The sequence below is a fragment of the Mustela putorius genome, unplaced genomic scaffold (genome assembly GCF_011764305.1).
Source record: "Mustela putorius furo isolate JIRA1106 unplaced genomic scaffold, ASM1176430v1.1 tig00003988_pilon_pilon_pilon, whole genome shotgun sequence".
NCBI classification, from domain to species: domain Eukaryota; kingdom Metazoa; phylum Chordata; class Mammalia; order Carnivora; family Mustelidae; genus Mustela; species Mustela putorius.
The window spans coordinates 3,075,151-3,100,574 of NW_025422127.1; the positions used below are offsets into that span (position 1 = coordinate 3,075,151).

At 53.0% G+C, this 25,424-nt stretch overlaps 2 protein-coding genes across 4 annotated transcripts in view; one reads left to right on the forward strand and one right to left on the reverse strand.

Moving 5' to 3' along the window:
- Nucleotides 1-20,454, reverse strand: CTDSP2 (CTD small phosphatase 2). Of its 2 annotated transcripts, XM_004773279.3 has the most exons (8): nucleotides 19,855-20,453; nucleotides 6,299-6,447; nucleotides 4,713-4,751; nucleotides 4,194-4,295; nucleotides 3,585-3,641; nucleotides 1,507-1,599; nucleotides 1,182-1,367; nucleotides 1-984 (listed from the first exon to the last, which is right to left on the reverse strand). In XM_004773279.3, exons 1-8 carry the CDS (start codon nucleotides 19,916-19,918, stop codon nucleotides 859-861), a joined length of 816 nt encoding a protein of 271 aa, XP_004773336.1. In that variant the 5' UTR covers nucleotides 19,919-20,453; the 3' UTR covers nucleotides 1-858. The 2 variants fall into 2 exon arrangements, with proteins under 2 accessions (XP_004773336.1, XP_012901610.1); XM_013046156.2 differs by lacking the exon at nucleotides 4,194-4,295 and having other exon boundaries at nucleotides 19,855-20,454.
- A 148-nt stretch (nucleotides 20,455-20,602) lies between these two features.
- ATP23 (ATP23 metallopeptidase and ATP synthase assembly factor homolog) overlaps nucleotides 20,603-25,424 on the forward strand; it is a 103,008-nt gene continuing 98,186 nt past the window's right edge. For both annotated transcript variants that reach the window (XM_045071742.1, XM_045071741.1), the window contains exon 1: nucleotides 20,603-20,760. The gene's annotated coding sequence lies outside the window, so the exon portion shown is untranslated. The remainder of the gene's footprint in view (nucleotides 20,761-25,424) is intronic.

Here is a 25,424-nt window from a genome sequence, read left to right on the forward strand (position 1 = left end):
TGTTTAGAAAGAGAATTTTAAAAGAGAGTCAAAAGAACGGAAACCTTATTTGTCTCTTCCAGGCCAGGGAGAAGACCTCCTTCCCCAAAGGTTCAAGACTATGGCTAGGCGATGAGGAAGGCAGGCCCAGCACCCAAGCCTTGGGGAGACACAGAAAGGGTCCATGCCAGGCACTTGGCTGGAGGCATGTGCAGCCCTCAGACCACAGGACTTGATGGATGCTGGGGCTACTGGTTCTGGAAACAAGCTTTTCTTTCCAGAAATGTTGTCGTTCTGTCTGCAGTAGCTGGCTGGAGAAAAGTATCAGAAAGGCGTGTGCCTGGGATACCTGAAGGCAGCCTCTGATTCGCCCTTTCTCCTTGGCATGAGCCTTCTAACACCAAGGAAAGGCCATGAGTTTGGCAACAGCCTTCAACAGTCTTCATCCCTACCGAGCACGGGGGCTCTCAGGGTGACTGGAGAGGAGGCAGACTAACCTGGGGAGTCTTGATCTTTCAGTTTTTCCCTTAACCTGAACATGTATCGTGGGGCCACAGTTCAGGGTGAGACACAGAAACACATAGACACAGAGACCAGACACACACACACACACACACACACACACTCTCTCTCTCTCTCTCTCTCTCTCTCTCTCTCTCACACTTGGGAACCCAACTCAGGGAGCAGGCAGCTCTGGGAGTCGTCGGTCTGCTATGTGCCCACTTGGCACCTTATCCTGTCCTAAAGCCCTTTCCAGTCACTTCTCCTCCAGGCCCCACTTGGTGAGATGCTTCAGCTTCTGCTCCGTCAGGCTGATCATAAAGGCACAGTGTAGGAAAGTCCCCTACTGGGATGGCCACTGTTTGGAAGCAGGGAAGGCTAAGGGGCCCGCAACTGCCCAAGGCTGGTGTAGACATCCTCTGCTCCACTCAATTCCTCAAAGATCGGGATCAGGTTCAGCAGCTCAGTGTCTGCCATGTCATCAAACCAAGACTGCACGGGCACCTGGGATGGGGAAAAGGCAGCGTTAGTCTCCCGACCGCCAGTTCTTCCCTCCCTGGCCCCAGCCTGAGGAGGCTAGCTAGGAGCAGCTGGGTGGTACACTCCTCTGGAAAAGCCCAGGTTTCCACTGCCCTGCCCCTCCCTCGCACTGGGGTAGAGACTCCCCAGTCCCTGCATGTGGGTGTGTCTGGACCACTCACCGCATTCTCCGGGTGGAAGATGTAAGAGGCGGGCGAGTTGTCTAGGATGAGGGTTTTCCTCAGGTCCCTTCCCAGGCGGCTGAGGTCCTTGACATAGCAGCCCTGGTGGAACACACAGGATTCCCGGAACAGGCGGGCCCGGAACACGCCACACCGGTCCAGCAGATCCGTCACGGGGTCGGCATACTAGCAGCAGAGAAGATGCTTTTGTCCAGATGCAGTCCTGGCTCCCCTTGGGGCTGCCCGCGGACCAGAAAGGGGCTGCTAGATGCCCCCGCACCCATGCAGCCACCACAGGTGCTCTTGCCCCCCCCCCCCCAGGTACCTTGGCTAGGCTGGCAGTGAAGAGCACACATTCAAAGAGTTCCCCCATTCGTCTCAGGAACTCATCCACGTAAGGCCTCTTGAGCACATACACCTGAAGAAAAGCCGAGAAGCCTGTTGGAGGCATCCCCGTTGCTGGGGAAGTATGCAGCATGGGTCACTGTCCCCATTTCCACAAAGAATGGCCAACTGGATCACACCTCACTCTGTCGGGTCCCTACACCCTGGAAACCTTCTGCCCCACAGACTGCTACCCCCTCCTCACAAGGCTTCTATGGGCTTGGCAGCCCACCCATGACCCTGCTAAGGCAAAAACGCATAAGCCTATGTCCTAGAAGCATCTCGGTTTCAGGCGGCGAACCATCAGCTGCCTCCAGAAACAAGTAATCAAGAATAGGCCTCACAGACGGAAACAGCCTATCCTGGATTACTTGAATCCAGCCACAGCCTCTGTGGGAGCTTCCTGTCCTTGGCTCTGGCGGGACAGTGTCCAGGTCACCATCAGGCAAGGTTGCAGACACTCGTGAAACCTCTCTCCGTGACACAGTTCTTGGGAATGTGCCGGGGAGAAGTGACTCTTTCTCCTCAGGGACTGTGGGTCAGATACCCTGCGTGTCCTGCTCTCGTGCCCCACCATTTGCGCCTGGTCCAGCCGGCCACCCCTCACTCTCATGTCCACCTCTCACAGTCTTGCACATCTTGGCCTCAAAGGTTCGTCAACTACATGTCCCTCACCACTCTGCATCTAACTGCCTCCCCGCCTCCAGGATCTCCCCCTCTCAGCCAGCCTTGATGTTACAAGAAGCATTCCTTCGAAGCTTGTTATCCTTGTCACTCCCTTCTCAACTGGCGCAGGCCTGCCACGCCTCTCCCTACTTGGTGGTGGCCTGAACTGGCCACCAACTCACCAGATCCCTGGTGGCTCTGCAGCAGGACCCCTCTGCGCTGAGAAGCCACAGCTTGGCAACCGTGTAGGTGCCACTTCTTCAACCTCGAACAAGTCCCTCCCTCTTCCTGGCTGTTCATCCAGCTTGGCATCCCCTCCCTGCTCTCTGCTGAAAACCCACCTTCCGGAGGTAGCCGCCCAATTTTAATCTCAGCCCTTTCTCATGAGGCAGGGTTCTCCCTGTCAATCTAGTTTATTGTACAGATCTGCCTGTCTGAAAATACGCCTTCTTCTCTCTGCAGGCTCTCTGCATCTCCATGACCTCAGATGGATATAAAGCTCAGCTGGGCAGACGCTGGGCAGTCCAGAGCCAACCCTGGTTCCGAGCAGGGGCTGTGCTGGGCCTGATGTCACCTCAGATGGAAGGGCCGGTGGTGTTGGGGACAAAAGCTTCAAAGGGACACAGGACAGTGGTGACTCCCCAGAGAAGCCTCAGGTAAGTCTTCTATCCCACCGGGCCATATGGACAGTTTCAGGGCTAACAAGGCCTTGTTCCTGATGGTTCTGCCTCTCAGGCTGGCTGGCAGGCCTTCTGGGCAAGTGTTCAGAGTAACTGCTTTTTCACTACTAACACTGCACGAGCCCGGACTGAGCAGGTTATGCAGGGTCAGAGGCTCGGCTTGCTTGGATTTAAGTGCTCTCTGACAGCATTTACTGGGGCGAAATCCAGGGTGGGGACCTCAGGGAAGGGATGTCACGGAGGACGAGATGCCTGGGCAGGGGAGGAAGAAATCCACTTGCTAGACGGGAGTCAGTGGGCATGGGGAGGAGATAAAAGGGAGAGCCCTGGCTTCCTTGCCTGTAAGGGGCAGACAACCAGCTCTTCAGGATTAGAGAAGACGCCACTTAACAGCACTGGCTACCTTGGCTGGGAGATGGTGTTCAGTAAATAGCACCTATTACTCATATTGAGAAATATTTAATTTTAAACAGCTTGGCTGCAAAGCAAAAATAGTTGACAGCTAGAGGGTGATGAGAGGCTGAACCGTTTCAAAGATCAGAAAGCCCAGAGTGTGAGAGGTAGCAAGAAAGGAGGGGCTGAAGTTGCAGGAGAGGGCCCCGTGATGGTGCGCATCAGAAGGGCGGAGGAGCCCGAGGCCTCTGGGCCGGCTGCGGCCTGGCAGGCAGCTCACCTGGTGAGTGGTCCCCTCAATCTCTACAGGCACTATGAAGTCAGCGTTGTTGATTGGCTGGAAAGCAGAAAAGTTAATGAGGTCAGCACAAGGGGAAGGAGACAAGAAACCTCTGCCACAGCTGCTGCACTATCCCATGGGAGAGCTGGGGAAGGACGGAGTGCAGACACTCCAGGAAGCTGCTCCTACCACCCCATTAAGGGGCACAATAGCCTCTCCTAGTTTTCCCTACTTACCACCACCCCAATTCTTCAGGCACTGAAGCTGAGACAGCTTCAGTGCCTGAGTTAACAGACCTGACAGAATGGAGGGAGGCCAGGTGCTGGGCTGAATCCAACCCTCTCACAGGCCTGTCCTGTCTAGAGCCCTGGTGGGATTCCGGACTATGTGACTAGGGGCAGATGAAGACTGTGGGCAGTGACCGGGGGGAGCAGGGATTCCTACTCCACGTTCTTCAGTGTGGCCTCTTGAGCATCTGTGATGCCAGTATGGCCAAAATGCCAGAGGCCCCCAGCCTGCCCTCAGCTTTAGGCTGCCCCCTAGCACCTGCAGTCAGGCACACAAGACAGCCAGAGTGGCGTGTAGGAAGAACTCCAAATGGGGAACTACCTTAAAGGAGCTATGCACAAGTGTTTCATCCAAGTCAATGACCACGCAGATCCTTCCTTGATCTTCCTCTGTCACCTCTGGGAGCAGACAGGTCCCCGGGATCTGAAACCAGAGCCAGATGGCTGAGGTCTGCCACCAAGAAAGCCCAAGTGTTCTTCTCAGCAGAATTCTGAGAAGTACTGGGGTCATCGCAAGACACAGAAGACCCTCAACTTCAACCCAGAAGAGGTGCCCTTTGAAGGCCAAGAGATAGAGAAAGAGAGTTGGCTCCTCAGCTCCAGCCTCCCATTGGACTATGAAATGATCTGAACATTGAGATGCAGGCTAGGGCTGGTGTGGGATGGAGGTCAGCTATCTCCCCATAACCTAACACCTTGTAACGAGTGGGCCCTCTGCAATCTCTGGGACAAATGGCTTCCATAGGCAGTGGCACTAGCCAGGCACTGAGGAATGAGGGTGTCACCCGATGTGATCACAGGTCTGGGGCCTCTGAACATGTCCCCTATCCAATTCACCTACCTGATAAAACTGGTACTGGAGACAGTGGAGCAGATCCGACTGTGGGAGAAAAGGAGGCAGTCAGTGCCCACCAGCCAACGCCATCCCAGCTCAAGCCCACAGCTTCTGCCTCAGGCCCAGACCCTGGGAAGGTTCTGGCATAAAACGGTGACTTTTTTAGAGTAAGCTCTAAACCCAATGTGGGGCTTGAACTCATGACCCTGAGATTAAAGGTCTCATGCTCTACTGACTGAGCCAGCCAGAAACCCAAAAGTGACTTTTCCTAAGAGCTGGACAGGAAAGGGGAAAGGCCAGAGCTGCCTTTCGACATCAGATGTGATGAAGGATGGAGGCGGCCGTATCTCTCTGTTCTCAGCTGCCACTGCCTCTGAGCTGGAGTAGCAGGAACTCCAGTTGCTGATGCCGGGACACGGAATTGGAGGCAGAACCCAAATCGGAACTCCCCCCTGTGGTGTGTTTTCTAGACACTGTTGTGGGTGGGTGGTTGGGGTACACCGTGTGAGGAGGGCAGCAGAGCCCCTATAAAACATCAGGTATGCCAATGTGAACCTACACTATGAGTCCGAAAACATGAGGGGAAGTGGAGTACAGAGAGGTCAGAAAGCTTCCCCGACCTTCTGCCAGTAATAAAAATGTTAGGGTTGTAAAAAGTGATATGTGTTCTTAATAGAAACCCTGGAGAAAAATGAAAATCTTAACGTTGGCATTTTAGTGTATTTCAAGTCTGTTTTAGCAGTTCCCCTCCATAATATGTAATTTCACATTCTGCTTTTCAACCTAATGTTGCAACTCATTATTTTTCCGTCTTATCATGAACTTTGTAAAAGTCAATTGCTAAGGAATACTGTCACATTGCACTTTATTTACCAATTCCCCCACTGGCTAACACGCTGATGCACATATCTTCAGCCTGATTTTGAGAGAGAAAAACAGCTAGACGTTGGTGTTCCTGAAAGAAGTAACCAACGGCATTGGGGGCAGATGGGGTTTTGGTCTGGGCTGTCCCCACCCTTGAAATGCCAGGCACACCTTCTGCTCTTTGTGAGGCTCAAAAACATTTCCCAATACCCGCCCCCCACCCCAGGACAGGTGAGAGAGCTAGAAAAGGATATCGAGAGTGTGGCAGAATTTCAATTCCTTGCTTCCCAGGGAGTCAAGTAACTTGGAAGACAAGCTTTGTATGGTACATGGCCACAGAACTTGGAGATCCAACTCTATTTATTAGCCAAAAACTCTTCGGGGGCTACACACACCCTCTGGATCTCAGTTTCCAGGTGCGTAAGTGGGAATACTGATGAACTTCTGGATCACATGAGACAATATACACCAAACGCCTTGCATGTTCCTGGCACCTGGAAGGGTCTGGAGTGCAGGGGCCCTCAGAAACTACAGGGAGAGTCACACAGCCTGTATCACAACGAGAGCCAAGAGAAAGGAGATGGCCTGTCTGGGAGTGACAGAGAGGGGCCTCTGAGCCAGAGATCTCTGAGACTTCAGGGCAGATTACCTTGCCCACATGCCACAGTTGCAGGGGCCCCCATGAGTAGCCCCCTCTTGCTGGCACCACACCACCCTCCTCTAGCTACCTTAGCAATGGTGTTGGCTTCCTCCTTGTACGCAGAGAGCTCAGTGGACGAGCTTGACTGGCCAACATGCTGGGCGCGAAAACAGCAGAAAAAGGCCTTGAAGATGTTCCGTCCACGAGGTTTCTTAGGAGAGGACTTGGAGACCAGGCCTAGAGCAGAGGGAATGATGAGGCATTAGCTACAGGGTCACTGTGGCCACAAGCACCCTGTATCCACCTCCCTCCAAGCTGTAAACCCCAGCAGGGCCCCAGAGCATGGGCCAGGCCAGTCACCAAGTACAGTCCACAGTGGAGGGTGCGGCTTTAGTCCAGCATCTCTCTAGAGCAGAAATAGCAGGAATCACCACTCTCTGGTTTGGGAAATGATATGCAGAGAAGCTGGCCTTCCTTTCATGGCAGGGGACAGGCACCCAAAGATGGAGCCAGACACAGAATCCAGGGGTCCCATCACTCTGGTAGCATGCTAAAGGTCCCCTCAATAGTAAAAGTTACCAAGGCCAACCCCCAGTTCCTGACCAGCCCTAGTTGGTTCTCTTCTTTGCAGAAGAACTAGCTGCTCCAGACAAGGGAGACACTTAGACCCTTTTGGGGCTAAGTGTGGGGCCGTGGGTCTGTGCTGGGTCAGTGTCCCCAGAGGCCAGGTCAGCAGCAGCAGCAGCAGAACAGCCCAGGCTGCAGCCAACAGATGAGAAAACAGACAGCTGCAGCCCAAGGAAGAAGCTACACTCTCTCTCCACTCCCCCAGAGCGCTATCCTTCCTACTCTCTCCCCTCACAGGCAGGAGGCCTAACCTGTACACCACAGGAACACCAAACCCTAGGGAAACACACCTGGTGTTGGGTTTTAGACCGATGGCCCGGCTTCTAGACTGTAGGGGTTCATTCCTACCTTGGTAATTCAGGCTCCGGAAATACTAAGCCATTTGAATAGGAGGCTTGGTGAGGCAGCCCCAGAAAAGCCAAACTGATACAAACAGCCATGGCCATTATGGGATCAACCAGAAATGGACTTCAGAGTATCTTTAAGTGCCTTTTGCTTTTACAGGAACTGTTCTGGCAACTGTGGAGCAAGTGTAGGCAGAAATGATGGGGACTGTGGCCAGGAGGTGGCGCCACGCAACTGCAGCCCAAATGGTCCCCAGCCCCGGTCTCAGCCTGGGTGGGAGGGGCCTGAGGTTTTAACCCGCCCACTTCACCGTACAATGCAGGCTAACAGCGCAGGAAATAGAAAATAAATCTGGAAACACCTGTCACTGTGGGGGTTAAAAAGGCAAACAATGTGGCACTAAGGAGGCCTTGCCTTGAGTTGTTCCCTTTAGGAAGGGAAGGGGAAGACAATGTGGTGGGACCCACCCAGAACCAAGGCAGGGCTCAGTCCTCAGAGCCCAGAGGTCCTTGCAAAGAGGTGAGGAGAGGGTCATTTAATAGCCAAGTGCGGGCTGCCTGTGCTCCTGGAGTGGAGGAGAGAAAATCAAGGGATGTACCGGGGCCCCCTCATCCCCTGGCAAGGTCCCTGTATCAAAGAGACACACCTCAGAGCAGAGCCGAGTACCTAAAGAGCAGGATGAGAAAGGCTCCTTGGACTTTTCCTGACTTTTAATAATCTAGGCAGCAACCAAAGGCAAAGGATGGCTTCTCCACCTGCCTTCATGGCCTACCTTCAATTCCGAGACCGGGCACGCAGGCAGACGCTGACACAAAGCTCCAAGACCAAAGCTGAACCATCACCCTTCCTTTGGTTTATGGTTTCTTCACACAGAACCACAATCAGAGGCTTAACCCAGGCCTGGAGCCTTTTTAAAAAGGCCATACAGCCCAGGCCTTTCCTGAAGAGAGGCCGTCAAGAACGCACTCAGCATCTTAGTGACAGACGCTGTGAAGGCTAAGTAATCCTGAGAGGCAGGGGGGTGAAAGGGGCAGCTGGCTGGGGCCAAAGAGAGGCCTCGCTGGTGCCCACTGCGGGAGGCCCAACAGGCAGACGCACTTCAGCCTCAGACACAGAGCCTGGCGGGGTGGGGGTAGGGGTTCCTCAGCTTGGTTTAGACTCAGCAGGGGATGAGGTCTTCTCAAAAACACAATGCAACCAGGCAGCCCCTGGGCCTCAGAGACCACAAATGCCTTGACCTTGGGGGCAGGTGCTCTGAGCAGAGCACAGAGCTGTGGCGCCTGTGGAGGGTGCCCCAAGCCCATGGCAGCAAGGTCAATACTCCACATGTCCCTCTGTTGGGGCCCCACTGCCCTCAATCCTTCTCCAGGCTCTCTGTCCTCCTTGTCCTTATGAACACTGTCTCTGAGAATCCATCACAGCCTCTTCAGCCTCCCCTCAACATGGCTGCCTCCTGACGGGGCCTCCAATGGCCTTGGCTGAGTACATTCCCCCGCTTCTGGCCCTGTGTACAGCAGGTGCTCAGTGACTGTCACTGGCGGAGTGAATGACTCTGAGAACTCCAGGGCCCTGTCACCTGTACAGAGCCAGGACCCGTGGAAGCCTTCACTGGTGTGCAACAGCCCAGAAGAGGCAGAAACAACAAAAAAAAAGCATCCTTTAAGGTATGACAGGAAGGTGGGCACTGAAGGAGCTGAGCCCCTATGGGAAGCCACTTAGTCTTTCTGGGCCTCAGTCATGTTTACTGGGAATGTTTACTGAGATGCTGTGCCAACTCTGACACCATTACCTCATTTAATCCTTAGTACAGACCCAACTGTAGGCACGAATTCCCCATTTAACAGAAAGGAAACTGAAGCAGAAAGGTCATACCGCTAGAGATCACACAGGGAGAAGGACAGCAGAGGCAGGATTTGAAGCTAGACCTGCCTTAACCCAGGGCCAGAGTTCTTACCCACTCCTCACCCTGACGGGCTCAGGGGTATCACGTGCATTATCCCTACAACACCAGCGAGGTGGTGGGGCCCTCTCAGTCTCTTAGAAGGTTTGTTCCACTCCTCTCTAGGGTAGGATGGTAAAGGATTAGTCTGGGGCCCAGCCCCCTTCTTAGCTGCTCCCTTGGGCAGACCGTGAAAGGTTGCAAGGAGTGAACAGTACAAGGCTCTGGGATTCCATTGCAGGGCTTGCTTCACCCCCATTCCAGCCCTGCACCTGCTTTGACTGACAGATACCTCTGGGAAATCAAGAGGACAATGGGGGAAGGAGAGGGGGAGGGGCTGGAGACAGGAGGTTTGGCCCCAAACCTGCTTTGTTCAGTGAGTGGGTTTAAGGGTGAGGGGGAACACTCATCAGAGTGGGATCTGAAACCTGTGTCAGAGAGCCTTTCAAAGGTCCCCTTTAAGCCAGCACTCAGTATTGTGTCCCTGACAGCCAGGGGCAGGCCACCCCTAACCCCTCTGCATGGGACAGCGAGGGGACCTGTCCCCCCTCACAGACAGGAACACCAGGCACAAGAGGATTTACAGGCCCTTGGGGATTTCGCTGTACACGGTTTCCCATCCAGGGAGGGCAGGATTCCAATGGGTGCCATGCAGCCCTATGACCAGCTGCTCTCTCTCCTTCACCCTTCCTGCTCCCCACGCTCTGTGGAAGCCCTCCTCCTCTCCTGGCCAGCTGCTGAGGCACACCTGCTCTCTCTGCTCCAAACATCTGGTACGGGCTCAGTGTCAGAGAGCAGCACAGACCTAATGACAGGAACTCTGGCTTAAGGAGAAAGTGAGCAGGTGGCTGAAGACAAGGAAGCCGGGCCTCACCTCCAGTTCACTACTGCAAGCCTTCCCACCAAGCCAGGGGGTGAAGATGAGGTGGGACGTGGGACATACCCCTTGCTCTGAGGGTCACCTGGGCTGGGGGCTAGACTCTGCCGTGACTGACTGTGACACACAGCCTCTTTGAGCCTTGGTCTCTGCATCCATGACCTGCGACAACACCAAGACCTCTCCTGAATGGAGAGAAACAAAACTTGCTGTGTAGACTCTAAGGTTCAGTGCTGTGCTCATTTGAATTATCTAAGGGGTGATGACCACCACTGAGCAACACCGGACCTCGCTGCAAGAGCCCTGCAATTGGACACTGGGGGCCCTCCTGCCCCGGGAGATGTGAGGAAGGTGTCAAAGGAACTCTGATCATGAGCAGGTTTCAAAAAGTCAAAACAACCCCTATACCTACTTCTAAACCCACTAGGAAAGTTGCTCTCCAGCTTGCAAACACCATGGCTGATATTCTTCAAGAACAGGAAAGCAAGTGAGGCTGTTCCACCTGAGATGAACAGTGCCCTCTCCCCTTCTGTCGATCACTGCTGCCACCAAGAAGCACTAGATGAGGACGGTATTTGCTTCCATCACGCAGAAACTTGTGTGTGTACAGGTCTGCTGCGCACGCGCAACACCCCACCCCCCAACACACACGGAGACTGGCTTTGCCAGGACAACACTATTTTTAACCTTCTTCTGAAGGTCAGGTTCAGATATCACTGTTGCCAACAACACAGCTTCGCATCCCAGCGAAGGAACTCCTCACACATCCGCCTGGGAGCCGGCAGAAGGCAAGCTCTCAGGCAATTGGATTTTAACAAGCCCATTCACGTAGAAGGATGCTTTCTTGATTCCCTCAGAAGTACTTCCTTCCCCACCATTTCCCATCCCCCCATAGCAAAGGATTTAGTCTGGCTATCATTGTAAAATGGCCTCTCTCAGGGGCCTCCCTCCCCTTAGCAATTGGAGGAAGGAGAGTATTTGGAGCATTTCCGGCCCTTCTTGGCCAGCTGCCTGGGCCCTGCAGCCAAGACACGTCTGATTGGGGCTCCCCACAGAGAGGAGTCCTCCCAGGTCCACAGCAAGGGGCATCTGGCACTTGGCTAAGGATAGCCCTGAAGCGCCAGGTGGACGGAAGGGCTCCTTGTAATTCTCTCCCTCTGCCCTTGGACCACCAGGTGAGTCGGCAGGAGTACAAGAGGCTGAGAGATGCCTAGACATCCTCCCCACAGAAGAGATTGGAAACAATGGGAAGGGTATACCAGTTCCCACAATGCCCAACTGCTGACACTGTTCTCTTCAGGTGACAAGGCAGACAGGTCCTCAATCAGCTCAGCACCAGCTCCCAAAATTCCCCAAACACAGCTGTGAATCTGACCACACAGACCTTTAAAAGTAGTTCTAGCCATGCTGTTTAGCTCACACCAGCACATTCTATACTGGGGCCCTTCCTGTGGCTGGCATCCAGGCTGTTTTACTCGAGGGGTGTTCTGACAGTCCTCCTCTGGGCCGGAGGGCTCCTTGCATCTGCCTTTCTTCTAAGACAGAAGGTTTTTTCTCAGTCCTGGGTCTTAAATGCAGCCTGTATCGGTGTGTGTGCGTGTGTTTGTGTGCGCGCGTGTGTGTTACAGGTCACTAGCTACCTGTCTCCTGCCCCTTCCCTGTCCCCTCAGCAATCTGGTCACTGATCTCAACACATGGCTTCAATTTCAGGGATGTTCCCTTGAGAAGGACTGGTTTGGGAGCAGGAGATTCCTGGCAACTTCTAAAACATGATCGAGATACTTTATCCATCAGCCTTTATATAAGTTATTGTCAAAACACCCTCTTAGGTCACTCTAACATACTTTAAAATCCTACTTCAGGACACCTGGTGGCATAGTCAGGTAAGTGACAGACTTGGTTTCAGCTCAGGTCGTGATCTCATGGTTCTGAGATCAAGCCACCCCATCGGCCCCATGATCAGCATGGAGTCAGCTTGTAATTCTCTCCCTCTGCCCCTCCTGCTCGTGCTCTAATAAATAAATAAATCTTAAAAAGAAAAAAAAAACCAAAAAACAAAATAATACTTCAAAAACATGCTGGGGTGGGGGCAGGGCTCCTAGAAGGAGCAACAGGTCCTGGACTTGGGATGGAGGGGCCGTTTCCTCACACAAGTGTTAGCAGCAGGCTTGGCCCCCAGCCCCACGCCAGAGGGCTCTCAGTAGATGTTAGGAAGTGATTGATGGCCCACAGTGGCAGCTGAGACAGACCGGAGAAGCCGAAGGGCTGGATCCTGTTCCTCTGTCTGCCGGAGGCCTTGCCCCACACATGCCAGCGACGGCAGAGCTGTCCTTGTTGGGGACTGGAAACCACACCTGCCCACCTCCCCGGGAGGAAGTGCTGAGCAGGCCCCTGCTAGAAGCTGGGAGGCTAAGGGAAACCTGCAGGCAGGACACAAACAAACACCTTCTCGGTGGCTGTTTTGGCCATGCTTTAGCTGTCTGGCTGACTCCTGGAATGCCCAATTTGGTGGAAACCATGAAGAATCCAGTGCCTCTTTGTCCTCCAGCTCTGTAAGCCTGCTTTTGGGGACACATGCATGAGTAAGATGCAGATGAGGCAGTGGAGGCACAGGACAAAGGGACCCTCAACCACCTCTCCTCCAACCAGCGAACAATATAGTGGTCACACAGAGTGCCATGGACTTGGATTTAAATCTGGCTCTGCCACATGTAAGGTATGGTCTTGGGTATCAGTCTCTTCATCTGTAAAATGGGAAAACTAACATTACCTATTCTGCAGAGCTGTGAGATTTACAGGGACCTCAGGGTATGTCCTGGCTCTGGTGTCAACTGCTAGTCATTAAGGACAAGGTACTGTCATAACCTAATCTCAGTCTCAATCTCAAAATGTTCCACTGGAGGAGACCACAGAGATTATCTTCTCATTCCGGAGGTCACACAGAGGTAGTGGCAGGGCCAAGCCTGGGAACAGGCCTTTTCTGGAACTCCACAAACCAATCACAGTGTGTCTCTGTCACACACACACACTTTCTCCCTCTCCCTCACTCACGGAGGTTGGCCAACCAGCTCCTTCTTCTTCTAGTGGCTGGCCTCTGCAGAAGGAGTGAAGGAGTCTGCCAGAGAGTCTGTCCTACCTCCATGGAAACTCGCCTGCTCTGGCCACACCCTTCAGTTGCTCCGGGGACCAGCCAACCGGTACCAGTGTGTCAGCTTAAGAAAGTACCCAGGCAGAAGTCAAGCAACCCAGCGCTTCCCCCATTTCAGCGTCTCCAACAGCTCTGTGGTCTCATCTGAGGCACAACCTCTCTGAGGTTCAGTTTCCTCACAGGTCAATGGGAAAAGGTCTACTTGACAGGGTCCCTTACAAGGTGGCTCCAGGTTACTTTAAAAAGTGGGGATGCACAATGCAAATGAGAGGCCATGCAGTTCACGGTTAGGACCGGACCCTGGAGTCGGAGTCCTGGCTGACACTAACCAGCCATGTAGCCTTGGATGAAGTGCTTTGGCTCTTAGTTTTGCTCATTTGTGAAGTACAGCTTAACTTCTACCTCACAGGTCAGTGTGAGGATTAAGTAAGATACTAGATATAAAATGCTAGGAACACTCCCTGGCCCATGGTAAATGCTCTATAGTCTGTGATCATTACTGGGTGAGAATCATTATTCTATCCGTTCACACTCAGAAAACTTTAGGACTCCCCTTTAGGAGCCACAAGATCTTTAATAAACAGCAAAACTGGATCCCTCCAGGGGACTCTTTCTGCTCAGGGCTAAGTAGGCAGTTGGGGCCACTGCTGTGTTTACCTGGCTCTTCTCCAGGGACACTTGTCAGAATCATAGGGAGCATTTGGAACACACACATGCCCGGCCCACCTGCTCACGCTCTGATTCGGCAGGATCCAGGTGGGGTCTTTATTTTTAGTAAGTGTCACAGGAGATCCTGATGTGTGTCCCTGGCTGAGGGCCAATGCCTAAAGGTTGCCAGTGGTCCTTGACTAACCCTTCCAGGACTGGAGAGTGCTTCAGCCAGTGTCCCCTGGGTCCCTTTCCCCACCATATCTCACTGGCTCAGTGTTTCTGAGGACTTGTACCCGAGGGTCTGGTTTTCCTTTCTAGGAGTACTTGCTCTATCACTGAATCAAAACCCAAGCCTGCTGTCTCTTCTAACAGGCCCCTGTTCCTGTGAAGGAGGGGCCCCAGCCCCATTTTGCTACAGAAACAGAAGAGCTGGGAACTACCACACTGAGAAGGCATTTCCACAAGCCTGTGTTAGGCGATTTGGACCTTCCCATGAATCTGCTTGGCTCTCACTGGGAATGGGGCCACACTTGTTCCTTGAGAACAGTGTGGGTGGGGAAGAGCAAATTCTACAGGATGCAAAAGCTATTCATATGTCAAGAGATTAAGAAAAAAAGGTATAGAATAAAATGAGAGTAAGAGCAAGTCTGATTTTTAGGGGGCAGAGGGGGAGGATCAAGAGCATCTGGACAGGGAAAGGAAATGTCAGGAAGTCTATTTAGAGATCAGGTTCAAGGATAACCCCTAGAAGAGCTGACCCATAAAACAAGACATACACAGCTCCTGCCTAGAGGGAAACTGGGTGCTCCCTGGAGTACCCATTCTGTTACAACAGACCTAGGGCAGGCACACAAACCTGAAGGGGCTGGGCACTTTGCTAGACAAAGAAACCCTGTTCTAGTTGGCCTCTGGTCCAGAGCGCCTTCCAGTTCTAAGTCCATTTCTCCACTTTGATTTCCAGCTCCTTCATAAGAGTTACATGTTAACGAGTTCAACTATATCCCAGTTGGGAACCATGCCTCCATTTCAGAAGAGGGAGGGGATCATGTCAGGGCCACACCCAGTCCCGTGACCCCAAGAGGAGTGAGTTAATTCTGTGCTTTGCAAGCAGGCTGGCCTGAGACAGGGCAAAAAACAATTTTCTTGCTGCTTTTGTGCTTTCTCAGTGTTGTACTCCAAAACCAAGGCAGCAAAGACACAGCTTAAGAACATCTATTTCTTTTCAAAACCCCAGCTTTTTATTTCTCTCTTTATTACCAGAATTCCCTAAAAGAAATGTGAATCTCACTGGGTCCATTAACTCAAAGCAAACGCAGCCGGGGCCAGAACACAGCACACAGTTGTCTCAAGCGTTCACGATAACCATTTCTGAGAGGCTGAGTACTGCTCAGAAGGTTTAGACTCCAGAGACTCTTCCCAGGAGGTGCATGGCCCCCCTGGCCTCCTCCCACCCCCAGATGCCCAGGCGCCAGGCAGAGCGGCAAATGCCCCAAGGCACAGGCTGCTCCCGTTAGTGCAGATAAAATCCCATCCCAAGTCACATGGGCACAAAGACAGGGTCTGTGCAGCAACAGTGTTTGTGAGGCTCGGAGGCTGATCCTTCCAGAAGGCCCAAGCCCCCACATCAGTGTCCCCTCTGACCCCAGCCACCTGTCTTTAACAAAAAAGCCAACATGATCCCGTGCAGTTGCACCGTGTCCTTTGGGGAAAGGAGAAGGAACTAACAGAGCGTGGTCCAGCCCTGTAAAAAAGAAGGGCATTAACATCTCTCAATCACCTCCTAAGTATGAGGCATTGTGGAGGTGTAAATATCAATATTTCTATTTTACAAAGAAGTCACTCCAAACACTAACGTGATTTGTCAAGTCTCACTGTGAATAGGAAAAGTAGGGATGTGCATCCGGGTCTGAAGCAACTAACTGCTCCTGGAACAGTTCTCTGAAACAACAAGGAACACTTTAACTGCTGCCCGGCCTGGCCCTCCAGCCCTTCCCACTTCACCCAATCAAACACCAAACTTCCCAAGATGGGAATAGAAGACACTAGCCTAAATTACCCAAAAGCTGGCTGGAAGAAGGCCCAGGAGGAAGAGGAAGGGATATACATCTGTACATACATATGTACACATTTACATGCCATCCTTCCTCCCTGCCCCCCCAACCCCATCCACTGCTGTGATTTAATTCTCCACGGAAAGGCAGCAATGCACCCTGGCTAGAGGTGTGACTTTGACAGCAGTCACCATTTTGACAAAGTCCATGACCATAATGGATGTGGATGTCCCCACGGAGGATGCAATGGCCTCTCCACTGCCAGCTTCTATAAGGCCTCGACGGCTGAGAAGGGAGGAGACAGAACACCAGCCCCTGTGCCCGCTCTGAGGGGCTTTTCCTGGCCCTTCCAAAGTCATGCTCCACTGGAAACCCACAGGAAGGAGCAGAAGCTCCAGCTCCCAGCTTGGGAGGACAGAAACCCACCAACTTTGTTGCTCAGTTAGCAGCACTCTCCTAGGGGCTTCCAGAGGGAGCAAACCCAGCCTCTAAGTCACCACAACAGGTGACTTCCAAGATGGAGGAAGCATCTCCAAAGCAGACTTGGGGGGAGCCTCAGAGCCACAAAGAGGTCAAGGCTGAGCTGGGGCAGGGAGAGGAGAGGAGAGTGACGAGGAGGGCAGGAAGAGTCGGCGGCACACCTGCACCCCGGGCCCACATAAAGCCAACCAAGGAGGAAAGCTCCGGTAACACCTGTTCCTATAACTACAAGGAAAGGTGTTTGAGCTTTTCCACGAGAAAATAAGGCAGAATATATTCCTTATGGGGAGAAAGCCGAGAGCTGGAAAAACCTCATTGGCATCCTCACTCTTACGGAGGGAGGGTCAGCTACTGGCACCTGCGCAGTTTCTCAAGTGAGAAGACAACTCACCACACCACCATCTCTCACTGAGAGGGTCACTAGGTCTCCTGAAAAAAGAAAAAGGTCCCGACTACCCCACAGGACCCATGGGTCCCAACAAACTCCAAAAGAGACTGCCTCCACCCTCTCACCTCACTCTGGCTTGATCTCATATTTTTGGCTTTCCCCCATCTAACTCCAAAGCCCAGGGCATAACCTCCCAGTAGTGGGGCTACACTCTCATACGGGGCTGTAATAAATGGCCATTCTCTGGCCAAACTGATATCAACTTTTCTTTTCGACTTCTGATGTTACACACAACCCTGTCCCCACTGCATCAGGAAGCCATTTCACCCATCTGTCTAGGAAGATGATCCAATTTTGGTCCTTTTATCATCAATGCTTTCAGTAACTTTGTTCTATTTCCTTTACTGTAATTACTTTTGAATCATCAACACACCCAGCCAGCCTTAAGGCTCCAAGAACTGAATGCTAAAGAGGAAAAACAACAAAAAAACACATACAAAAAACCCAAAACCCAAAACAAAACAAAAAAAACCCCAACAACCCCGTAATGGCAAACAACTTCACTAAAAAGCCACCCAAACTGGGAACAATTTTTTTTTCTAGAAACTGACTTATTAATAACCTGTATCACACCCCTTCCCCTTTTTCCAGAGGGAGGCAGGGCAGAGATGGGATGCTGGGGAGATGGGAGGGGACAGCAAGGAATTCCTAAAGGATATCATTAAAACATCTACTCCCCACCCCCGCTTAAAAGAGGGAAAAAAAAAAAAAGGATGCAGGATTTGTAAATAATGAGAGACTCAGAAAGTTGGCTTGCTAGTTGCTGGGTGCCCAAGCAGCCTAGGAAAATAGTATGTCTTCTCCGGAATGCAGTCAAATTACATGGAGAGAAAGAGAGACCGCCATGGCTCCTGGCTTGAGAATTCAGATTCCTCCAGGGATAAGTCTGAAGGACAAACCACACACAAAAAAGAAAACAAAAAGCGTTAACTCCAAGAAAATCCAACCAACTTCAGCAACTGAACACTGTCAAGAAGCCAGCTGCTCTGCTTCCTGCTGTCATCTCTTCTGTTCCCTGCCACTGGCCCTGGTGGCTGAAACTTGCAACTCTGATATGTAAGCCAAGCCGCCCCTTCAGTAGTCCTGCTCCCTCTCACTCCTGGTGTGTTTCCCTCACCAGGAAGGCACCCTCCAGAGCCTCTGCAAGAGCAGGACCAGAGAAGGGAAGCACAGGATGGTTCTTCCCACTCGTCATTACAAGGGACCCCTATGGAATCCTTCCACACCCAAATCTCTTCATCACTTCTGGCTACCTCCTGGAGTCCTTTCCTGGGATGAGACTGCGAACAGGCAGGAGCTAAGTTCTCAACACAGAAAGCCTCCCCTCTTCAGGCCTCAGCACAGCTGGGCAGCCAGCAGAGGGGAAGTGGGTGGCCCATGGGGTCACACAGCCTTCTTAGTGATGCAGCCAGAAGCACAGGGCACAGGGAGCAGGGGCTTTGGGGGGCTTGGGATCCTATCAGGCAAAGCTAGCTCTCTCCCTCCTCAGGGCACGCTTATTTAAGGAAGGACCCTCAATGCAGGAAGCATACATTGCTCCTCCACCCCATTCCACTCCAGGAATTAGGGAAAGTCGGACACCAGCAGCTCAGCTTGCCCCTAGGCAAGTTGGGGGAGTTAGTAGGGAAATGCAAACCCCAGGAATAAGTGACCTGCTGAGTAATGTTTCCAAACAGGGTAATGTGGCCAACACTGAAGACCCACAGCTGGCCCCCCACCGGGGTCTAGGCCTCAATATGTTCAAGTGCAGTAGTGGCCCTGCATGTCCTATTCTGGGTGGTCGAGGGAAGGGCAGGAATGCTTCCTATTTGGTACGCAGAGCGTGCTCTCTCCAGGAGCAGGGGGGCCAGGTAGCCCCAGCCCGGGGCAGTTCTCCAGGAAAAAAAAAAAAAAAAAACAACCCAGAAGACAAAAACCAAAACAGATAAACAAACAAAAACACGAAAAAACCCTACCTAGTCCTTACTCCGCGAGGAAATTCTGTCCGCTATTTTAAACACATTCCTCAAGCCTCGAGGAGTAACGTGGGGGAGGGGGAAAAAGAGTTTGGGGCTTCGAGTGACCAAACTAAGAGAGATTCCACCCTCGGGCCGCTAGACCTTTCCCCGCCCTCGGCAAAGGCCTCGGCCTAACCCCGCTCCGGTTCCCAAGACCACCCCAGGGTGGGCCCGCGACCCCCTTGCGTTTCCACCTGACCCTCAGGAAGGCGGGGGCCGCGAACTGCTGCCCACGGAGAACTCGCACTTTTTCGCTGCGCGATTCAGAAACACGCCGGGTCTGATGCCATTCGGCGAATTATGTAACCAGGGACACCGCTCCCGGGCTAAACAAACGCGGCTCTGTATGTGCAGCCGCGGCCCCGGGGAAGCGCACCGGGGCAGGGAGGGGCTGCGGCCGGGCCTCGGGGTCCGGCTCGGAGGATCAGAGAACGCGGCAGGAGGCAGCCGGGCCGGAGCGACGAGCCGCCGAGGTCCCCGGCCCAGCGCAGGGCCTCGCGCGGGCCAGTTGGGTCCCCCAGGCTCGGCCCCTCCCCCACCGCGGCCGCCCCCGCCTCCAGGAGGTGAACTTGGTCCCAAGTCGCGCAGGACCGCCGTCACCGCCCGCGGCCAGAGCGACCTCGGGCTTGAGGGGGGCGCTGGGAAGTGCTGGACTCCAGTTCGGGCTCCATTCCAGCTCGGGACCCCTCCGTCCCTCTCCCCACGGCCCTGGGGCGGCTGCGCGCCGTCGTGTGAGAAAGTGACGACCCCACCTCCCAACTCAGGAGGAAGACCCACGCGGGTGACCCGCTCTTCGAGCGCTACTCCTCAGTCTCTCCGTACGGAGGGAGGGTGTGCAGGACAGGGTGACAGCTGCGCGATGACGCCCCTCCCCCTCGGGCGCCAGGAGCCCGGGCCCCGCGCAGCCCCAACGGGGGTCTGAGTGCGGACAGAGACGCGGGGGCGGATGGAACAGGGAGTCGGGTCGGAATCGCCGGCTCTGATCCCCGGGAGGTCAGGGACCCGGACTCGGGTTCCGGGCTGTGCTAGCCCCCCACCCGGCCGGGGGCGACGCAAAGTTTTGGGAAGTTGCTGCCCCTACCTTGCTTGGTGAGCACCAGGGCGTCTTCCCTCCGCGCCTGGGTGATGATGGAGCCGTGTTCCATCTAACAATCCCACGGGCCCGGGCTGGCTGGGCGGGAGGACCGGCGGGCGCGCAGGCTGGGCTGGGCTGGGGGGCCTGGGCGGGGGCCCGCTCCGGCTCCCGCTCCGGCTCCCAAGACTCGGACTCCCACAGCTGTTCACATCCCTGCTCTCGTTTCCTCCCTGGGCCGGGAAGGGAGGCGGCCTATACGGAGGGCAGGCGGCCCGGGCAGCGGCTCCCCCGGGTGCCCCCGGCCCCGATCCCCCGGCAGCAGCTCCGGGCTCCTCAGTTTGGGTCCAACATGGAGAATCCGGAGCGAAAACAAGAGGAGGAAATGGGACACGGGGCGGTTTCCAGGCTCCCCCCTCCCCTCCGTACTCCGGATAAACAACCCGCGGCTGCAGCGCCCACCCCCGCGCGCCTCCCGGCTCCGGACCCGGCCTCTCCACGGCCCGCCAGCCCCTCCCTCTCCAGAGCACCTTCCTAGGCCCCAGGACCCTCCACCCGTGAGCCGCCGGGGCTGCGGAACATCCCGAGCTTTCCTATTTTGTTACGGAAAAAGCGAATCCCCGAGGGGGGTGGGGTGGCGGGTGGGCAGGCTGGCAGGGGAGACTTGAAACCGCTCCGGCACTCCTATTGGCCCTCTCGGAGAAAGGGGGCGTGGCCCCTCCTTACTATGCGGTGCGAGGACCCAACAACATTCCAGTCGCTACGGCCACGCCCCCGGGCCACTCCCCCCTCGTCCGGCTGAGGCCTCCCAGTCTCCTCGGCCACACCCCCTTCCCAACTACTTAAAAAGACACTCCAAAGCTCACGTTTCTGTACTCGGTGCTGGTGTGTTCACGTCTGTGCGTCTGTTCTCGGGTAAGGTGAAACGGTTCCGCCCTTCACATAACCAAGGCAAGCCTCGAGTCCTAACCTGGGTCCGGCCAGGATGGGAGGGTTCGGGACTGTTTTCTTCCTGCTTGGCCCTGGAATCGTGGGCATACAGTTACACATAAAAGTACAACCACAGAATCTTCGAAAGGGATGTGGGTGGGGGGCGGACTCGGGACCCCAGAATATCAGAACTGGAACTGACCTCGGTACGGTCTGACCTACTGTCCAATGAGAGATGGGTCGCAGGGCTTTCCTCAGGGTTTATCTCCTCCCCCTCTTCCCCTATAGTTCCAGCCTCAGATTAGACAGATCGAGGTCTCCAAGGGAAGAGCTTTTGCTTGGTGGACTCAATGCTCCTTCCCCTCCGTCTTTGCTCTTAGGCCTCAGGCACCCTCCCCAGGCTATGGCTCCTGGACTCAAGGCTTTGGGTGAGGGATATACACACACACACATTTGCTTCCAAGAAGTGAGAATTCCAGAAGGTCAAGTTTCAGCTCAGTATCAGGCCCTTTCCAGTGAGCTACATCTGTCTATAGGTGACATGGGCTGCCTTCAGAGGAAGGGAACTGTTCAAGGCTGGCAGGAGTGATATAGAATGCACCAGCTGATTTCTGAGCTGCTTCTAGCCCTAACAGTCAATGATTTAATGGAACTCACCTACCAAGGTACGGCCTTCCAGCGGGTCAGGACTTCTGTGGTCCCTGGCAAGTGGGAGTAGCTGATGGCTTTCCCTCTGCAGTTTCCATGGCCCAACTCACACCAGGCCTCACTGAAGGGTGGAGGACAAGTGGGTCACATCTTAAATCTCCAGGTACCATCAAATACCTGCCCCCTGCCCCAGTCCCTCCTTCACGAGGAGAGGTGAGGTTATGATGTGTATCAGGCTGTGTGTCTTAATAGTGCTCATGCGTGCCTGGTTCTTCTGTTCTTACACACACATACACAGAACCTTTTTATATAACACCATATTAATGGAAATGCTGTTTTTCCAAAATGAAAGCTGTTACAGAAGATCTGAATGATGCTTATGTAACTTTAAAAACTGAGTTTGGGTAGATCTTAATTCATTAACGGAAGGGGAAAGGGAAGAGTTCTTTTTTTAAGATTATTTGAGAGAGAGAGAGAGAGCACGAGCACACTAGTGGGGTGAGGAACAGAGGGCGAGGGACGAGCAGGCTTTGTGCTGAGTTTGGAGCCCGAGGCAGGGGCTTGATCTCACGACCTGAGATCCTGACCTGAGCCAAGATCAAGAGAGGAACACTCAGTGGGACACTTCAGGGATGGAGCCACCCACAAGCCCGAGGAAGGCATTTTTACATACTTATCTCCCTTCATTATTTTATTTTATATTTTTAAAAAGATTTTATTTATTTATTTGAAAGACAGAGATCACAAGTAGACAGGGAGGCAGGCAGAGAGGGGGGAAAGGAAGCAGGCTCCCTGCTGAGCAGAGAGCCCGAAGCAGGACGTGAATCCAGGACCCTGGGATCATGACCTGAGCCAAAGGCAGAGGGTTTAACCCAGTCACTGAGCCACCCAGGCGCCCCTCCCCTCATTATTAAAAGAATCACTAAACCAATAGGATTCTTAAGGTAAATCTTCAGTTGGGTGTGGGGGGCCCTTTTGGGCCCTGCCCCCTGCCCCTTTGCCAGGTAAGTTGGGTTGGGATGGCAGGAGGAAGAGTGCAGGCAGGAGCTGAGAATTGAGGATTGAGAGACACCTGCTCCCCCCAGCTCTGTAGCGGTGGGCAGGACACTCCATCTCTGTTTCTGTTTCTGTTTCCTTATCCATGGAGACAATCCCTCCCCTATTTATAGTTTACAAAGTACTTTCACATGCACTCTCTGTCTCATTTAATCTCTGATTTCTTTGAGACCGACAGAGCAGTTTCATGCCCATTTTGTCAATGAAGAAAGAGGGTCTGGAAAAGTTAATTGACTTACCTAAGTTCTCTCACTAGCTTATTAAGAGGAAGAGGCAGGACTAGAATTTGTCTTTAGATTTTTAAGACTAGAACTCCTGAACCTTTCCTGTAGTTCCTTTCCTCTGTATAGAATGGAGGAAATACTAGAATCTAGTCACCGTCTTTTCTTGCTAAGAAGTCTAATTGCATCACCTCCTCTGGGAAGCCCTCCCAGTATCCAGTCTCACATCAGGGCTTTATAGCCTCCTACACACTCTCTTAAAGCACTTAACATTTTGCCCTGCAACTGGCAGTTTGCTTATCGGCTTCCCAACCAGAAGATAGATTGAGATTATTGAGTCTAATGAATTATGTATTATTTATTAGTGTGTCTCTTGTACCTAGCGTGTTGCCTGCCAAAGGGCAGGCAGCCTTCTGTGTTTGCTGGTATCAGTCTTGACTGTACTTCTTAACCAGTGCTCTTTTGTCCAGGAGTTTGGAGAGTCACAGCAAGAAACACATTTTACATTGTAGGATAACTAAAACAAGTTTTACAGGACAGTATTTACCCTTGCTATCATGCACTCCAATGTTTTCTTTTTTAAGTGTACAAGCTTTTTCTTTCTTTCTTTCTTTCTAGACTTATTTATTCAAGGGAAAGAAAGAAAGAGGGAGGGCATGAAAGTGTGTGGGTGGGGGTGGGGATTGTGGGCAGAGGAGAGACCCTTCAAGGAGACTCCCCACTGAACGCGGAGCCCATCTCCCAGGCTCCAACTCACAACCCATGAAATCATGACTGGAGCCAAAAAACCAAGAGTTGGACTTAACTGACTGAGCCACCTGATATTTCCTCTTGTATTTCATGTTTTCAAGGTGTTGGCCAAGACTGCCTACATTGATTTCATGACCCACAGGTAGTGACTTATAGTTGGAAGAACACTGCTTTAATCTCCTGTCTGTGGGAGAGGCCTTCTCTGTCTAGTTGGCCATAAGAGATGCAGAGAAGAGGGCACTTGAGTACCTGTTCTGAGGTGAAAGCAAGGCTTATGTATAAAAAATAGAACCCTTCTAAGACTAGAGGGAGGCACAGGGTGCAAATAGAACCCAGGATGGGGGGCAACAGACAAGGAGGGAAGGTCCCTGAGAAGCCTGGTGGGAATCTTTGTGCCTCCAGAAATTAAAAGGTAATGCCAGCTTTACTGGAGCCTGGAACCCCCAAACACAGACAGGCCATAGGCCTCTTCCTGCTCTGCCTTCCTCTCCCAGATTCTAGGTCTCCACCAGCTATGGGGGGCTATGGGGGTGGTGGAGGTGGGAAGAACGTGGACATTCCCTTTTCTGCCTAAAACAGCCTCTTCAGTAACCTCTTGCCTCCAAGCCCCAGACCAATTGCTGGCTGTGTGACGTCGGGTGGGCTGTTTAATGAGGTTTAAGTGACCGTTGAAGCCAGGGCTCTCTGGGCCTGACAGCTCTGCCAAGGGAAAGCTTACCTATTTGCTTCATCCCCTGCCTCACCCTTACCTCACCTGGAGGGTTGGTGAGAGACAGTATGAAAACAGAAGCACCCTCCCTCCCCCACCATGTGCCAGAACATTGGGGTGGTGAGGGTAGGGGGGTCAAAGGAGCTGCTATCCCTGTCTGTCGCAGCTGCTCCAGCTGGACCTGGTGTACCTGAGCTAAGCTTTGGGAAAGGGTAATAGCTGGAGGGGCCTCCACTCAGGGAGACGCATGCTGCTCCCAAATCCTGCCCCTTTCACTATAGAAAATAAACACAGGGTTGGGCCAAGGGAGACCTTCCTTGACCTTCTGATGTCACTGAAATGTTCCATTTTTTAAAAAATATTTAATTAATTAATTAATTTATTTATTTATTTTTAAAAGATTTTATTTACTTATTTGACAGAGAGAGATCACAAGTAGGCAGAGAGGCAGGCAGAGAGAGAGAGGAGGAAGCAGGCTCCCTGCTGAGCAGAGAGCCCAATGTGGGACTCGATCCCCAGACCCTGAGATGATGACCTGAGCCGAAGGCAGCGGCTCAACCCACTGAGACACCCAGGCACCCAAAAAATATTTATTTTTATTACAAATGGAACACATTCATTTTCTTGGTTTCTCTGATTGTCCCTGCACAGTCTCAGTTCCGTTTTGTGTTATAATGGCAAGGTGGGGTCTCAGTGCCGTGGTTCCAGAGCCCTGTGCCCTCTTGTCACAAGGCTTGTTCAGTCCTGTCCTGGCTGCCTGGGGCAAGGTGCTGAGGGGGTGGCGGGGGTAGGTTGGGTCCGAATGAGGAAGGGGGAATGAGTTACAGTGAGTGAACTGTGGGTGGGGGTGCCAGATACTGGGGGCTGGGGAGGAGCTAATGGGAGTGGGTGTAACTTCTCTGTAGATCTGCCTGGGACACCTCATTGGGGCCTCAGATTTGGGAAGATGCTTTCTGTGAGGTGCAGGCATGCTGATCACCCCAACCCGACCACTTAGTTTCTTAACCTTTTGACTACCTTCCTCCTAGTAAAATGGGAAGAACACTAGTACCCACATTATAGGTTATTGTGAGAATTAGCTGAGATCATATATGAAGAGTTAGTGCCTGAAACACTGGGAGTGTTTAGTAAACATTCCTCTCACCATCATCAGCCTTTCCTCCAGAACCATTCCTTCTGTGTGTGTCCAGTTCCCCAAGCTAGAAACCTGAGGTCGCCCAAGACTCTTCTTTCACATGCCCACCCCCAATCAGTCCTGAGGACCA